The 17,947-nt window shown below is 39.6% G+C and overlaps 1 protein-coding gene across 4 annotated transcripts; it reads left to right on the top strand.

Annotated features, from left to right (window-relative positions):
• The first annotated feature begins 2,782 nt into the window (after positions 1 to 2,782).
• arfip2b (ADP-ribosylation factor interacting protein 2b) lies at positions 2,783 to 17,743 on the top strand. 4 transcript variants are annotated; one of them, XM_069720781.1, is made up of 9 exons: positions 2,783 to 3,119; positions 5,922 to 6,032; positions 9,174 to 9,206; positions 11,098 to 11,206; positions 13,836 to 13,948; positions 14,202 to 14,423; positions 14,552 to 14,709; positions 15,626 to 15,800; positions 15,885 to 17,743. In XM_069720781.1, the coding sequence occupies exons 2-9, from the start codon at positions 5,934 to 5,936 to the stop codon at positions 16,038 to 16,040; spliced, it is 1,065 nt and encodes a 354-aa protein (XP_069576882.1). In that variant the 5' UTR covers positions 2,783 to 3,119; positions 5,922 to 5,933; the 3' UTR covers positions 16,041 to 17,743. The 4 variants fall into 4 exon arrangements, with proteins under 4 accessions (XP_069576882.1, XP_069576874.1, XP_069576888.1 ...); XM_069720773.1 differs by having other exon boundaries at positions 9,174 to 9,230; XM_069720787.1 differs by lacking the exon at positions 9,174 to 9,206.
• Positions 17,744 to 17,947: the final 204 nt, after the last annotated feature.

Genomic DNA, 17,947 nt, shown 5'->3' with positions numbered 1-17,947 from the left:
ATTGTTGCAGTAGCAACAGCTGTAGCTAATTATGGCACATGTGATTAACATGTCCGCAAGCAGTAAAACATTTTTGTTGCTTTTAAATTACATGGCATGAAAAAAAAAATAAAGAAGAGGAGAAGAGACTGCACAAAACACTATGCCATGTTCACTGGAACATGCAGTGATAGACACTGGCACCAATTTTTTTTTTTTTTTTTTTAAATTACACTCTGACAGCTGGAAAACTCGTACCATTTTCAAACACTCTTGCATTAGTAAAATGCTCCCATATGATATGTCACACTCCCTTCCAGAAAATACTGCCAGAGTTTCTTTTGGCTCCACACTTCTTTCAACTTCCCATCTATTCATTAATAAAACACTCATTCTTTCCCTCATTTTTACTTTCCACCTCCTTCCTCAGACTCAAAATGACTGCAGAAGCTCTTTGAAACTTCTCAGCCTGTCAGTGTTTGTAAAATCACCTCCATTCATAACTTACACATACGCTATATTCATATCAAGAAGTATCCTGTTTGTGTCTGTGTTATGCTCATTCACTGTATTTCTGTCATCACCAGGAGGCTGAATCATACAGAAATGATCCCCCGGTGCATTGTGAGGGAATTGAGTAGGCTTGAACTGTAACATCCAAAAAGTATTAATGTCCTTCTTGGCACAAACAGCTGCAGCACTTTGTCGGTGATTAATGGTTTTATCCCTCATCTTCTATTCAATTCAATTCAATAAAATTGTATGTATCCAGCGCCAAATCACAACACGGGTTATTTCATGGTACTTAACACATTAAAGTCCTTACAGTAGAACTTTACAATTTTACCCACTTCTGTGAAGACATTTTTAATGCGCCATTCTCTGGGATGAGATCCATATTGAGACTGTCAGTATGTCTATGGCTGTTATCATCTCTTCATTCAAACATTACTAATTCACTTTAATTCCTTGTGACAACCAAATCCTCTTGTTGAAATGAGTATAAAGTAAACTCAATTTACTTTTTTAAAACCAAAAAATTACTTTTGCACGCTTCAAGAATAATTCTCACAGAGTCTGACTGTCTGTGTGTGTGGCTACATTAAAAAGAGTTATTGAGGTTACACAGGATCTTATATGAAAATACTGAGTATACTGAAGGAAAAAGACAGGACAGTGAAGGCCAAACACATTTTTCCTGCTTGGGAAATCACTTACTAAAACATATCCACAGAGGGCAGTATTGTAAGTATGTTGTGCTCTCTCAACAGCCTGATGTTTGGAAGTTACAAGCAACATAAGCAGGAGTACCACACTAGTGATGAGGATGAAAATAAACACCCTACTCACTTAAGAAATGTAAAATCAAGGAGAGAAAAATATATTTTTATAAAAGAATGCATTTTTTTATGAGAGTTCTCAGCTACCTCTTGTTTCACTGCAAACTTCACGTGTTCAAAAATGTCTATAATTGTGTCAAGCTAATGATACTACAGGCATGCACAAGGCATTTCTTTTGTATACCCCCACTACATGATTGTCTCATTGTATCAAGCTACTGTATGTTAATTACAGGGTGACTGTTTAGGGTGGGATGTGGCATTTACATGTTTGTTTCCATACAATGGGTATTCTCTTTTTTGAACAGCTAACTGTTCTGCAGCCTATCTGTATGGAGACGAGATAGTATAGCACCTTTCTGTTACCACATACATTTGCCTTTTTTGTTATTAAATATGTAAATATATCACAGTGTCAAGGCATAATTTGGTAAAAAAAAAACTAAATCCTTGCTGTTCTCTTCAGACTTAATTTAGGTTAAGTAAATGTATTTGGCAATACAATAATAGCCTACTATAATCATGCCACCTCAGTGACTGAAATTATTAGCAAACATTCACATTTTGTTCTTTTACTTTTTTTTTTTTGTACTTTTTTTTTCATCTCTAACAGCTAAGGAACCATGCCATATTGCCCGCCTTCAGAGATGATACAACCCGTATCTTTTTCAGTTCTCCCGTACCCACATTGTCAAATTACAGAATGTCAAATTATCTGAATGCTACATTATTGCATTTATACCTCACATAACAATCTGAAAAGACCTCTTTCAGAAAGTCTGGAAGGTGTTTCAATCATATGATCTAAGTGGAGTTACAGTTGCAGCCACAGGGGGCAGGCTTTCTCACAATAAAGGAGTTTACACCAAACCTTTCCATTCACAGTGCTCATAAGTCCGAACAGTTCTTGTGGCACTGGTACAAAAACACGTTCGACAAACACTCACCTGAGTTCATGTTGAACAATCAGGAGTATGGTCCTTCCTGTGCACACCACCTGGGAGATGCTGCCACAGATGGGTTGTAGCTACGATGTGGAAAAATGAAGAACCCTCACTCCGTTCGAAATTCAATTCAATTCGTTTAATACGAATGAAGGCGGCCTATACTGTTGATGATTATGACTGTGAATTATGTGTTTGAAACCACAGTAGCCAGAGACTGTTGATAACGTCTTTTACTTTTATTTGAAATTTATTCATTGAATAGGCGACTAAAACATATTGTTAGGGGCATGTTAAAAAAAAAAAGATCTATAATGATAACTAAATTATTAATTTATACAGCATTATACATTTATAAATAAATACAAGTAGTAAAAGTGAAATTTTGCTAAAACTAGTTTGACAGTGATGAAGGTACCGTTTATGGTTTGCACTAGATAGCTTCACGTCAATCGTCGCGAGTGATCCATCCTCTCATAAATAGACGTTCTTTGGAGGAGCGCGTCCCCTGCACGAATTCCATGATGTCGTCAGTTCCGTGAAGCGTTCCTTCTCCTTGGCTTCATTAAACAGAAGATACAAGATTATTTATGAAGAGTCCGAAGACCGACTCGGTTCCAACAAGACTTCACCCAGCGATGTCACTGAAATATTTTTGAACAAGAGCACCGCGTTGTTTCCGACAGGACAGTCCCCCCCCCCCCCCCTCGGACTGACAAAAGACACAGCAGTCTCCTCTAAGCCGCGCGTGAACTGGGATGCACTGCTGTTAGCCTGTTAGTAGCTTGCGCGTTAGCTCCCCGAAAAGCTCTGTTTTTTTTGTTGTTGTTTTTTCTACGACTGGACCAAGCACACCGTAAGTCAACCAAACCGGCTGAAACACGACGATGTTGTGTTTTTTTTTTTTTTTTTCTGTGTAAAGAGGGTTTCACATTTTGACAGTGGTTCAGCAGCCAGCTTCGCACGTTAAACTTACTGATTTGTTTACCAGCTTCTTTCTAACAGCTGCATGTGTGCACTGGAAACAGGCCTTTTCTAGATATCAGATTCATTTCCAGCCTTAAATACTGTTTGTATGAATTGCACCATCAAATACCGACCGATTTTTTTTTTTTTACGGGTTTAATAAACCCCCCCCCCCCCCCACTGTGTTGGAGGCCTGCGTCCAACGCTCCCTGCTGGGTAAGAAAACTACACCTGTGCAGGTGCACCTGTCAGGGCTCCCAGTCTTCTTCTTTTTTGCCATAAACTGAAATAAATATAGATACATAAATATATATATATGCATACATATACATGTGTGTATATATATATATATATATATAATTTTTGCCATTCACTTGTAGTGTTTGTTAGAAATTAAATGCAGGTCAGTCATGAGGATACTTTATTTATTTTGCTTTTCATTTCAAGTTCATTATAACTTTTGACGTTGATTATTAACGCCCATAAGTTGTTAATTGTAAGAAATAATATAACAGTTTGCCTCTAATGTAGCTGTTGCTAAATGGATATGTAATGTTGTTTTGGAACAATGCGTTCCTAATAATTAACTTCTCAATAACAAATATTTGAACTCATGTCTGGCCCACCCTGTTTCCATTTCACATTAATTAAATGTGGGGGATTTTTTTTTTTTTTTTTTTTTAATTATAAAATCTTGCTGCCTAAACATTTTATGGAAACACCAATAGGCCTAAAATATTGCTGAATTACCGGTGTCGAGGTATTTGGTCAAAAACATAGGGTTATTAAATGTTGTTCATGTCACCCTGCCCTCGTGGACACTTACTGAAGACTACTGTTGAGGTCCAGGCTTTTATCAGATTTCAGATGACTGGGTGGCTCGGTCCATGAAAACCTTCATTGTCTTACGGAGTAGCTTTGCTCAGTGTCTACACTACTATAGTTTTACAATGGCAAACTATTTCCACTTGGCTGCTGTTGGGCAAGAGAAGCAAAACTTCAACTGATGTGCAAAGTCAACAAAGATTTGTCCAACCTCAGGAAATGGACTGGACATGGCCAAGTGTGCGTTTATGATGGAAAAGACAACTTAGGCGAGGTCAGAGCAAATGTAAACAAGCAGCACTGGTACCTGCCTTCAAACAACATCTATGATATCCGTGCCAGCAAGTGATCCATCTGGCATAAACCTGCTTGACCTGGTAGCAAATTTCATGAAGAACAAGCCCCGCTTTTAAAAACTAATTCAGATTTTTTTTTTTCCTGTCATATACAGACATAATACACACCAACCATGCACTCATTATCATTTATATATCATATACATGTTGATGAATTTATTTGTTTTACCTTCCAGACACCCTAAAACTCATTTTGTACTTATTGCTTCTGTATGCTGCTGTAGTGAAAAAAATGTCCCCTCGGGGGATTAATAAAGTAACTACCTAACCTAACCTAAGTCAAAGGCATGAAATGGGACAAAGCTTTGCATACGGTTCAGATCGGTCATCCCAAATCCTGTCTAAATATTAACGATGAGTCAAACTCGCACGGCAAAGAGCAGATTAGGGACCAGACTGTATTAACTAACTGGATTTGATTCTTTGCTTCATCTTTCTGCAGCCAAATACAAAGTGTGCAGTAATGCTACATTTGTAGAGTAGCTGCTGATTGTTCTCCAGCTTTAATTATCTACTATCTAAAATCCACACACATTTTGTGAAAATGCCGCTTCGAAGCCTTTTCTGTTGGTCCGAAGAACAAGAAGAACCGCAAACAGCCCACAGGGCCATACTTAATCAGCTACTGTATTATTACCTTGCGTGTGTCCATCCAGATGTAACGTTTACCTTTCTAACTGACACCCTGTTCTGCAATACACTGTCGTCATCCACATCTGTAGGCATTCAAAATGTCCTCAGTTTAGCACGATCATCTGCAACTTTATCACACACACACACACACACACACACACACACACACACACACACACACACACACACACACACACACACACACACACACACACACACACACACACACACACACACACACACAGACACACACAGACTCTTCATTAGTGTTTGTGGGAGTGAATTCATAAGGCTGTGGATTCATTATTCCTGTCCCAACCAAAAATAGCTGCTATATTACTGCTTGTCCAGCATCTTTTGCAAATGTTATTATGTGTATTTGGTTGTACGTAAGTGTGTGATATGTAGCAGGCCAAATCAATGTGATCTGTGAGAATGGCCAAACAATGTTGATATAAACATTGTGCGGTCTGCCCCTCGTCAGGGTTTTTAAGGGAGCAGTCGCTGGTAAAATACGGTCCTGTAATAGAGCTTTGGACTAGAGTGGCCACTCAAGCAAGACAGCTCCTGTGTGTGTGTGTGTGTGTGTGTGTGTGTGTGTGTGTGTGTGTGTGTGTGTGCGTGCGGGGGGGCTTTCATAGGTGTTTTTTATATCCTGACCTTGCTCTTTGAAAACCACCTCCGCGCTTGTTTATGATAATTATATTCCCATCTGCGTAATGATTTGGCTGTTTTGATGAGCCTCTTCGGTGTGTCCCCTTCAAAGCAGCATTCATGTCTCACCGTCTTTCTGTTCCTGCCTTTTTCCATTAATATACAGTTAGTTTGCAGTTATGATATTTTATCTCTTCTTTTTCCTTTTTTTTTTTGTCTCACAGATATAGTGCATTATGACAGACAGCATTATGAGTAAAGCTGCCACAATGGAGATTCCCATCAACAGTAATGGTGACACAGGGACACTAGCAGAAGACGACAGCCTTGAACAGGTAGGTCACAGCTGCTGTATCGAGTGACAGACTACTTTGTGTACCATTTTAAGACCAGCCTGTCTCGTTGTTGTTTTTTTTCTATTTGAAACAGTTACACAAGGATACAAATGTGTACACTGTTAGTGTTTACCTACTTGCAATCCAGAGCCAACTAAACACAATTGACATTCTCAAAACCAAACTGCAGCAAACGGAAGAGTACATTGGAGGCAGATTTATTGATTTATGTATTCATTTACTCGTCAGTATTTTATTTTATACTATAAATGATGAACGAGCATAATGAATCTTCTGCTAGACCTTTGCTTGCTATTTACTGTTTCATCATTTTGAGAGTTTGCTTTAAACTTTTCTAAAAGGAGTGATGTGGTTTTTCAGTGATCATTTTTTTGGACATGTGTACGGTTGTATTTTGTTTTAATCTGGCTGTACTTTAATTATGATACTACAGTAATTTTCATACCTTTCATAAGGCACACAGATTTTCTGCGCCATAGTTTTTCTCCTCTGGAAATTCTAGAATTAGCCATGATGATGTCACATTCAGTGATACAAAAACTATCCTTGAAGTTTGTATCATTCACATTAAAGCACACAAAAAATAAATAAATAAATCAAAAAAAAATCTCCACCTGCGTACTTCAGCCAGCTGCTGGTATTATAGTTGGTTTTACAGTGTGGAGAAAATTGTACTTCTTCAGTTTTTTGAAGTTGATGATATAGTTCTGGGTATTTATTCTCAGCTATCGCAACATTAGCCAAGTGTGTTTGTTCTTTTCATACTGTTCACACTGTAGTACTATTTCTTGGTAACATGTACAGGAACCATTCTTAGAAAATACAGGTGTCAGTCTTGAACAGTGACTGTATATATGAAGCCAGTCACTTTTCTCACTTCGCCTTGTTATATCAGTTTTCCTGTCCACGTTGCAGAATGGCTGTTTAGAAGTAGGATTCCAGATCATACTGTGGAGTTAAATATGGTTGTCAGTCTCGGTTGAATTATTGTATGTTGTCTGTCTGACACTGCCACAAATCCATATGTCGCTTAGCTTGCTTAGCTACTACTGTGGAAATCAATCCCGCTGGGAAATCAGGTGTTTGAGTGCAGCTGTCTCCTTGGAAACCGGTTGTTCCCACTAACAGCTCGCGCGGCCTCATGCGCAAGGTTACAGACACATCTCTGATGTGCCTTGTTTGCCTTAACACTCGATGTTGAACTGAAACGTTAGATATTGCTCTCCAGATAGGGACTATCGGTAGGAGAGTGCATCGGGGGCATCGTTTGAAGGCAAACAACACTATTATCCAGTGCAAAGGTTGAGCGTTAATATTTTGTCCCCATCATTGTTAGTATCCTCGATTAAGGAAGAGTGAAGTGATGTCACACAATAAGTTGGAACAGGTTGTTCATCTTCCTGCAATTCGAGTCACACCTTCTTGGACAAACAAGACTGAAGATCCTGGAGGACGCACTGGCAGTTCTTTGTGTTATTTGCTCACCAAACAAGATGGGGATCTGCTCAAGTAGTAAAAGAAAACCCTTCCTGCCCAGCAGGCTCAGATGGTGAAGCAAATATTCAACCATTTTTTTTTTTTTTTGTGGCTACCTCAGTTTAATGTTTTAATGTATGAGAAGTGTTCAGCTGCACTGTTTAGTTCTGGATATTAACCAGTTGTCATAGCAACTCTGCAATTAATCAAAAACTGGCAGTGCTTTGTCCTTGGGTGAAAGCCCTCTGAGATCAGATTGATATCTGCTGTGCAGCACTTGATTTAAAGCTGTAGCAGTGTGTATGGCTCCTGCACACACAGATGAAGATTGGCAGGTTAAGGAAGAGCAGAAGTCTGGTTTCAGATGTTTTAGCATTGCGGTTGTGACAGAACAAGGATGGTGACTGGCAGCCTGACAGTGACACAGATGGGATTGACAGTCAGCAGGATCCTGGCAAAAGTATCAGATGCATCACAGTGGCTCACTGGTGTCTACAGTATTTAAAGATGCTCTTCCTGCTAGACACAATCGCTCAGAGGTGATTACGTTTGCTCATAAATATATCAACATAAAATACACATCCCAGTGTTTTGATAGAGCTGGAAAGTGGGTCAGTAATTTTGCAAAATGGTGATTTGTTATATATTACAGCAGACCTTTTAGCCGTAATCCATTGCATGACTTGCTGTAGTTTCCTTCATCTCGGAGAACAGACACTCTGTAAACAAATTGTGCCGTGAAGGATCAGTGTCTGCGTCAGCGTTCTCCCACACTGAACAGATGTCGCAACATGAGGCAGATCTCAAAAATGAGGATACACACTGACTGACTGAAGGAGAAAATGTACTCGACAAAGGACCTTATCCTTTCTGTTCCAAATATTTTCGGGGTGTTGGCTCATTGTGTGGTTGAAATTTCCATCTTTGCAAGAAATTAAATGTCGAAAACGGTCTTTGTTGCATTGCTGCTACGATCCTCTCCATTTGGCTTATCGGTTAGATTATTGGTTATGAATCATTTTTAAAGTAGACAGTTGTCTCCTCTGGTTAATACAGTGTGCTACCTGGAGTTCTTGAGCACTTTAAAACTGCACTCTAAAACTAAACTTGTGTTTGCACAGTTCCCTCCTTATTTTTTCCCCCATTAATGTTGACGTCACTGTCTGTGTCTCGTGAATTCAGTGTTTGCAGTTTTACATCAGAATCTGTATTTTCTTTTCAGTCACTGACATTGAATAAATGTCACGGCAAACCTGTGACACATCGGAGTAGGAAAGCTAATCATGTTCACTCTGTGGACTACATTATCTACCTTGAAATTGTAACAGAAACCATCAAAGTAATGAACCCTGACCTGCTGTGACATCACTCGTCGCTGCTCTTCATGCTGCATCGCTGCTGTCTGGACATTTTGATGATTTTTTTTTAATTATTATTATTGATTTTTTATTTATTTTTTTATTTTTTTTATACACATCGTTCTGTCTTGTTTCATGATTTCAGTCATGGATTTTTCTTTTTGTCTCCTTTCCTTTTCTGTTTGTTTATTTTTCCGTTGCTGTTGTTGTGTATGTCGACCCCCCCACCCCCCACTCCGCTTCCCTCCCCCACTCCTCCTCCCCCTCCTCGTCCATCTCTGTGCAGGCTGCAAAGTTGCAGTGGAGCTTAGATGAGAAGGTAGGGAGCTCCAGAGGCACCAGGGTGAGCAGGCCATTCGTGCGTTCGTGTGTGTGTGTGTGTGTGTGTGTGTTTTGTTGGTGGTGTGTGGTACTGCTCAGTGGTTTGACTTTAAGGGGTATTAAATTGTCTTGCATCATTATGTCGGTTTATTTCACAAAATGTCATCTACTTCTTTTTAATGGCAAACCACTGTGCAGCTTGTTGACCTGACTTCTACTAACTGTAGCTAGAAGGAGTCTCTCAAACGTCCCAAATAACTTGCAGCCAACACTTGGATCTCAACTGAACAATCTGATTCCATTTCATTCGATCCAGAGTCGTCCAGTGTGCGTCGTCTAATGTAGCCTAGATTCTGGGTGTTGGTTGACAAAACAAAAAAGGGGTGTCATACTAATAATCATCATTTCATACTAATGCTGTATTGCTTGTGTGAATTTGCTTTCCGTTAAAAAAAAAAAATTGAAATGTCGTCGTGTTCCTGCGAGACAGTCAAGAGAGGCTCCACTATGTAAGGTCTGTCACCACAAACGGATAATGCCCCAAAGCAGAGACTTGATACATCTGACCTCTGAGAGTACAAACTACAGCAGTTGTATTTTTACCTCATTTTCATGTGTTAGACTTACTGTGTTTACAGGAAGGAAATAGCTCCTTCCCTTCCAGAGTAGATAAGTAGATTCTTTATCACATACTTACTGCAGAGTTTAAGACTGAGATTTGTGAGAAAAAAAAAAAATCCCACTACTACTATACACTTCCCTTTATATTTTCTGATAAAGTTTTTTTTTTTTTTTTTACACTTTTATGATGTCTTATTTGCAGTCTTTATAACTGTTAAAATATATTGTTTTGGTTATAAGCACCAAAAACAATATCGATGTATTTTTTTACATCTGTTTTATGAAGTATTTCTCTGTCTTCAATGTACATTGATATCAATGATCCTGTCTCTGATTGGCGGATTCATTCCTGTGTGATGCACGAGCAGGCCAATCACAGGGTTTCTTTGGTCCTGTAGTTTGCTAGTTCCATGGTGGAATGACTGAGACGATACATATGACACGAATGTGAGTTTGTAACGTCACAAAGTTACAGTCCAAGAAATGGTGCAGTTGCTGAATACTGGATATGTGCACTTCTTGGTTGACTAAGCGTTTGGGCACTTTCACAGTACAGTATTTGAAGACCACCTAGGCTGGGAAATTTGGATCAATACAATGTTGGACCTTTAGGTTACTGTGCATAGTTTTCTAATTGCATTTGAAATAAGAGGTTTGCTTACAGGCATGAGTGACGGTTTGTTGAGGAATCTGTTACAGGCCAGATTTTCCTTCCTTGTAAGCCTTCATATTTTTCTTTACTAGCTGATACTTGAGTAGGAAGGGAAACAAAAGAGAACGATGACTTAAATTAAGGAAAACACTCGAGAGGGATTGTGTGGCTCATAACACAGCTCTCCTCCTGATCCACAGCTTAAACGCAGCCTTGGATGGTGATTATTTTGGAGGGAGAAGATGGTTCATTCAAGTATTTCCTGCTTAATAGCCTGGGTTAGACGCCTACATTTATCACAGCTGTGTTTAGAAGTCCTCTTGGTTACTCTCAACAGCATCACGGCTGGGGATTTGGCTCAGTTGGGTTAATATTTGACAGGCTCTTAAATCTTTCTCTCTTTCACACACACTAGTTTCCCCTGTTGGCTTCCCTAACCTTCCTAACATGGTAGTGTTTGTCCCACTCTAGTGAATAGTTTTTTAACCTACATTGTCTACTGTCTGATTTTAACACTCGAGTCATAATCTCCTGTCTACATATCCCCACCCCACTCCAAACCCTTTATCCTCCCCTTTGTTGTTGTTGCTTTTCTTTTTATTTACTTACTTTTCAGGACCTACAGCAGGTGATGGTGTCGGGTCCCAATCTCAACGAGACTAGCATTGTATCTGGGGGTTATGGGGGAACAGCAGAGGGGATTATCCCCACCAGCTCAATCAAAGGTAGAGTCTCTACTTCACTTTTTGCTTCTCTCGTTCGTTTCTGACATCTTCTCAGTCAGCCGCACCTTCGTTTCTAACTTGTTCCTATAACTCTGTGTTGCGTCTCTGACTTGGCGTTTCCTGTCAGTCACCCCACAAGACCGTGCGGCAGTTAATTTGCTCATCAATATGCACCGGCTTATCAGTTGATGATGAACTTGATGAAAATCACTGCTTATGGCTGTAACAACAGCACAGTGTGAACAATGCAGTCGCCTCATTTCTTTCATTGGAGTGAGGTGATGGCATAGAGGGCCCCAGTACGCAAACACACACTTGTACAGGAAAACACTTAAACACGACTTTACTTTTATGAATGCAGCAGTTTTACAATTCTTGCGTCCGTGGTTCTAAACTGCTCTGCTGTGTTTCGGTGTCTGATAATACTGTCGTGTGTCGGACACATTAATCAACCTCCCTGTCCTTTCATCCACTCCTCTCCCTCACAAACACACTGGTACGGTCTGACCTTGAGGATATGCATCAGAAAAATGTCTCAACTGTGAGGATCGTACGTTTTCAGATTGACTAACACTACTGGGGAAAAACAGTTTACTGTCACATACATCACTGTTTGTAAATGTCAGGCGGTGGTTAGAGGGCATGTCATGTCAACACTTGCATGCCTCTATGTCAAACAACGGTACTATCCATTCATTATCATTATTAATTATTAACCATGTTTCTTCTTGCTCATAAGCAGTTTATTTTTTGCCTGTTTTGCTTGTTGCTTCTTTTTTGTTTTGCTTTTTTGCTGCATAACGAATGAGAAATAGACCTGAAATATTATTTATTTATTTAGAATTGATTTAATATTCTCTGTGACCCTGTACACAGTCTCAGAGGGAAATAACAACACTCGCTTCACTACTTATTTGATACTTATATTTCTGTATCTTTGTCCCCCTCTGTCTCTCAGGCCCCGCTGTGCGCTACAATGCTGAGTTTAACAAAAGGATCCCAGTTACAGGATTAGGTGGCTTAGACCTAATTGTTATTAATAATGGAGAGCTTATTTCCAAAATGTGCTAGAATCTCTTTTTGGGGGGGGGACAGGGTTTATTTACAGAATCTAGAGTCTTTACTCTTGGTAAATTTGTAAGCGAGGGCTTTTTTTCCGTTAACAGCAATAAACGTATTGTAATTTTGAGTTTCTTATTTATTGAAAAATGTCATCTCATTTTGGAAAGATGTTCTCTAAATAGTCTGTCTTTTTTTTTTCTTTTTTAAAAAAAATCTGGGAACCAGCTTCTCTGTCGCTTTTCATCACCTTTTCTCTTTTTCAGTAGAGAGAAGGGCAATATACTTACTTCTGCCTGCTGCTTATTTTGGGACAATTTCTGGCTTTTTTTCAATCACAGCATTTCTTTTACATATTTCCTCTGTTCTCTGACTGGTTTCTCTTGTAAGCTAATTATTTAATGGGTGTACACTTTTTGTTTTTTCACAGTATAGCTCACTAAAATAACTTCTGAAGCTCTCTGTAACAAAACATTATTATCCTTTCATATGATATCATTGACATAAACTTTATATATATATATATTTTGACTTCTCTAATGTCAGTTATTTCCATTTATTATTTGATGGAAGCTTTGTCTGTTTTTTTTAGTGTCACACCATGAAGTACTGCTGCAATTCAGAACAGTCCTTGTCATCATCATCACTCATTTGTCTGCATTGTTCACTGATTGTCATGCACTAAATCTGGTCTTTTCATCTTTGTACTTGCCTATCTTTGTCCTCCACCTTCTTTCGCAATTCCCTCCTACATGTATGAGCCTTATCTTCTTCTTTTTCTCATCTTACTGTTTTGTCTTTTCTGCATCTCCCTGCTTTTCCCCCACATCTTCCTCCTACATTATTATTTCATTTTGTCACACTTTTTCAACTTAATGTTTCACGTTTAAACCTTTAATGTCCGACTATTATTGAAATCCCAATCCCGAACATTCCTGTAATTTTAAATACGAACCAAATTCCCAATGTAAATCCCACTCCCTCACCCCACCCGAATTCATACTCAAACATCCAAAATGATTCCTTCATCCACACCTTCCCTTATCCGCCACCCATCCACTATCACAGGCCTGCGTATGAAGGCCAGGCGAAGTAGCAGTTCTGCCACCTGCCCTATAGCAAGTCAATCACATGAATACCAAGGTACTGGGGAGGAAAAAGGGTGAAGTTAACAGCCTCCGCAGAGGTTAATCAGAGACATTTTAGAAATGAAAATATGCAAATCTTCATCTTTTGTCGCTGCCCTACAGAAGGAGTTTTGTGTCGATAATATCAAGGTTGTGTTTTTTTTTTTTCCGATATTATCAGTATTTCCTTCCAGGTTAATTCTCTGCTTTCTGCTGCTACTCATTGGCTCGCTGACTTTGTCTCTCCTATGCATGTCTCGGTGGTATAAGGGCTTTGACATCCTCAGTTTTGTCTTTCTTAAATGCCCGAAATTATGAGCACGTTTCAGTAGTAAAACGTTCCTGTGGTCCAATCTTAGCTCGGTTGAAATTGCCGTACTTAAGTGTTGCACATGTTTATTTACCAAGTTGTTGTGTTGCTACGTTTGGTTCTCGTCTTTCAGGTTCCAACATGCACCACAGCAGCAGCAGCTCGTCAATGGCAGAAGAAACAACCCGCGGTGTTGCTGTAGAAAAAATAGAAACGATGAGGAAATGGGGTCTCAACACTTACAAGGTATCTCAGATTCTGTAATGTTGACTAATGAGTAAAACTATGAATAGATAAAAGCTTTATGATAAATAGCGACATGGTAATTTTTATTTTGGTGCATGCCTGAGGATTTTCTGGAATCAAATTATTTCCTTTACTGTGTTTTCTCACCCAGACACAGAAACAACAATGTGTCCCTATAGAGTATGATACAGTCACAGAAAGGAGTTGCATTGTGTTACTGACGTCTCTGTGGGCTTTCCCTCCATTGTTTTAGTGCACAAAGCAAATGATTTCCGAGCGTTTCGGTCGCGGCTCCCGGACCGTGGACCTGGAACTGGAGGCTCAGATTGAGGTGCTGAGAGACACTAAAAAGAAGTATGAGAATGTGCTGCGATTGGCCAGAGCGCTGACCAACCATTTCTACAACATGGTGCAGACACAGCACGCGCTGGGTGACACCTTTGCTGACCTCAGTCAGAAATCTCCAGAGCTTCGGGTGAGGGATCAAAATATATTCATGAAACATCTTTGTCGCCTTATTTTATCTTGTTTGTAGCTTAGTCGGTGCCAGAAAACGTGTTAGGTTTGTTTTAGACAACTTTTAAAAGCTGTTCTCGTTTGCAGGATGAGTTTGGATACAACGCAGAGACTCAGAAGCTGCTTTGTAAGAACGGGGAGACTTTACTTGGTGCCATTAACTTCTTTGTGTCCAGCATCAACACATTAGTCAACAAGACCATGGACGACACCCTGATGACAATCAAGATGTATGAAAATGCAAGGTTAGCATATTTAGTACACAAGATTATCATTGTCATAAGAGGGTGGATAGTAACAATGTATTAAATGACAACGTGATAAAGTGAGCTTGGAGTGAGTTTATAGAGAATTATAACCAGAGTTTACAGAGCTTTATTGGGAGTTTCATCTCAACGTTTAGCTGAGCCAGCAACATTAGTGCTCTCGTTCACTCTAACTACCATCATGATGCTGTTTTTGGATGCATCAGGCAGCTGTTTTTAGCGCTGGTGAGTATACTGGCATATTTTAACAACTAAAGAGCCAGATATTTCCCTCCAGAGGCCAAAAACTGAGCTAAAAGAGAGACAATCTTGGACTTCATTTATCAGAGGCCAGAGACATAATTCCAAACGAAAGCTATTACTCCATAAATGTGTAAATTAATAACTGCAGCATTCACAACGTGTTTCCACTGCCCCCCTGTGGCCAAAAAGATCAGTTACTGGAGGTTTAAAAAGTATTTCATATTATTTTATTATTTCATACATTGCATAAACAATAATACAGGAAGCAGGAAGATGGGGGTGATGTCAGAAACCTTGTCCCCTACACCTTCCCCGCACTGGAGACACGGTGTCTGTGTCAAGTGTTTACTGTGTCTTTCCGAGACCAATAGTCTGACGTTGGCGTGGTGAGATGCCATAGTTTAAGAACTCGTTCTAAGAGACCGTAACGCAGCCCTTAGGCAATGTCGTTGTACTGTGCATGTCCCAAACTGACCAAGTAAATGCACTGTATTTGTTGCTATAAATAAAGGCTTCCATCTCCTAATCTTTTTGAAGGCCACACTGACTGCTTCTAGGTTTAATACTTTTAATTATTCTGTCCGGATCTTTGAATTCTATCCTATTTTTCTCAACTCTCTGTATCCTCTCCTCCTCTTTTGTGTGTGTTTAGACTGGAGTTTGATGCCTACCGGGCAGACCTCGAGGAACTGAGTATGGGTCCAAGGGATGCTGTTGCCATGGCCCGTATCGATGCTGCTCAGCAACAATACCAAGTCCAAAAGGAAAAGTATGAACGTCTTCGCTCGGATGTTACCATTAAACTCAAGTTTCTGGAGGAGAATAAGGTCAGTGTGTGGGCTGAGTCGTCGTGTGTTCTTTGTAACATGCGCACGTCACGTTTCTAAACTCTCCTGTGTCTGTCTCTTTAGGTGAAGGTGATGCATAAGCAGCTCCTCCTCTTCCACAATGCCATCTCGGCGTATTTTGCTGGCAACCAGCAGCAGCTGGAGCAAACGCTGAAGCAGTTCAACATAAAGTTGAGGCCCCCAGGGGCCGACAAGCCCTCCTGGTTAGAGGAGCAATGAGAGGCCCTGCGGGACCTCCTGCAGCCTCCTTCTCAACTTCCACCTGTTACCTGTTGAAACCCCCCAACTTACAGAGGACCACTACAGAGGGAACCACACACGGATAAATTGGTGGCTGAAGATATGAGATGAGTGTGTGACTGGATGATTGGACAGATGAGGGAGGATTGGACTGAGGAATTGCAGGGTATTTTGATGAATGGGCTAAATGCAGCAGGAAGCAAAGTGGCCAGTTTCATGAACAGTCAGGGTGCTTTTAGTGCCTCTTATCTCATATTCATGTTTTTTTTTCACTTTGTGCTTTGTTCCCAGAGAAACTGTTCACCTCTCCCTTCCCGCTACTTCTACTTGACTTAACCTCCTTCTATCTCAACACTATTTTTGCCATGTGAGCTTGTGTTAGTCATGTTTATGGCCATTATTATACTCCTCAAGTGCTCCCAGTACTCCGAGTCGAACTTCAACCCCACACGGTCTCTCAGTAACAGACGGATGAATATAGGAAAAATGGTGAAACCAATAAAACCCTACTCAAAAACTTCCCAACCTTAACACTCTCCTAGTGTGCCTCCTTATATATGAGCTAATATATTAAATAAACGTGTGGCCCACAGGAAGAACGATACAAATATTTCCAACTACGCATAAAGGGGATCTGTATGGTACACTGGAAAGGAATATCCTGACACTTCAAATCAATGTACATTTCAAATCACGGACTGTTTCAGTTTTGAAAAAAAATATTATGATTGTTTGTAGTTTACAAAAATACGATGTTGTTTAATATAGTTTTTGATTAATTTTACATCTCCTTTTTCTGCTTATTTTACTTTTAGGCGGCTGTACTGTATGTGCCGTGTTTCCAAGTGAAGGACTGTCTGACCAATATGTTGGTGTTTTTGGACACTTGGTCTGTAATTGCCACAGATTTTACGCGTAACCTGAACATTTATTGAATTCAGCTCGTATATGCAACAATCATTTAAGAAACACTGCCACAGCTTCCCAAAGTTACACTGTTTCGGGTCTTTATTAACTCTTATTTTATTTACCCAAAGATAACTAATAGAGATGTTTATTGGATGATGACCCTCACTATGTTTACATGGGTTGTTCAAGCAGCATTGATTGGCTGAGTCTCACTGTGGAATTTATTACTTTTTGTTTGTCACCATGTTCAAACACGATACGTCACTTTGTGTTTCTGTCTTACGTTTGTGTTTTTAAAGTTATCAAGGATGTATCACTGACATCCAGGTTCACATCTTTCAGTCCTCCTACAGCAGAATATATTAGTCTATGGTTATCTGTCTTCACCCTGAAAATTACAGTAGCAAACTAACTAACTCATTTTAATATTTCGGCATACAGTCTTACAATGTAGTAGCTGGGGTGTAACACTAATAATTCATCCGTTGTTTCATCTTCAATTGAAATATTGTTTTAGTTGTAAACAATCAATCAATGACGATTAAAAGACTGTATTACCACAAAATATTGGCATGGTAGTACAATACTGTATGTAATGTTGAATTGTTATGTACCTTTGTATTTATTATGTTCATAATATGTGTTAATCTGTTGCAATTAACATATTGTACACTGAAAATTGTTCACATTCGGTATGACTTTCTGCAGATGACAACATACTAAAATGAAACTGTTCCTCAGGCTAACCAAATGTGTAACTGATGTACCCCCCCCCCAAAAAAAACGGAACTAATCGACAGAACGCTGTTTATTTTCCTCGCGTCAAAGCTCTGTAAAGTCAAATCAAGTTAAACCCAGTATGTTGAATGTTTATCCATGCTGCATTTAATTCATGAGAGCCTCTTAATAACAGAAGTGGGAGCTCTACGACATCTCCATCAGTTGATGGGCTTGTCCTCCAACTTCTCGTCTTTTCT

The sequence above is a fragment of the Brachyistius frenatus genome, unplaced genomic scaffold (assembly GCF_029030835.1).
Source record: "Brachyistius frenatus isolate BFR_SWC_R1_liver_20210118 unplaced genomic scaffold, ASM2903083v1 Contig_5, whole genome shotgun sequence".
Taxonomy (NCBI): Eukaryota; Metazoa; Chordata; class Actinopteri; family Embiotocidae; genus Brachyistius; species Brachyistius frenatus.
This window is presented reverse-complemented; position numbering and strand designations above follow the sequence as displayed.

Excerpts from the sequence above, each read along its gene's own strand:
- arfip2b (XM_069720773.1), top strand. The coding sequence starts at position 5,934 with ATGACAGACAGCATTATGAGTAAAGCTGCCACAATGGAGATTCCCATC. Across the intron at positions 9,231-11,097 it reads GGAGCTCCAGAGGCACCAGG|GACCTACAGCAGGTGATGGT; the intron begins GTGAGCAGGCCA and ends CTTACTTTTCAG. Across the intron at positions 14,710-15,625 it reads AAGATGTATGAAAATGCAAG|ACTGGAGTTTGATGCCTACC; the intron begins GTTAGCATATTT and ends GTGTGTGTTTAG.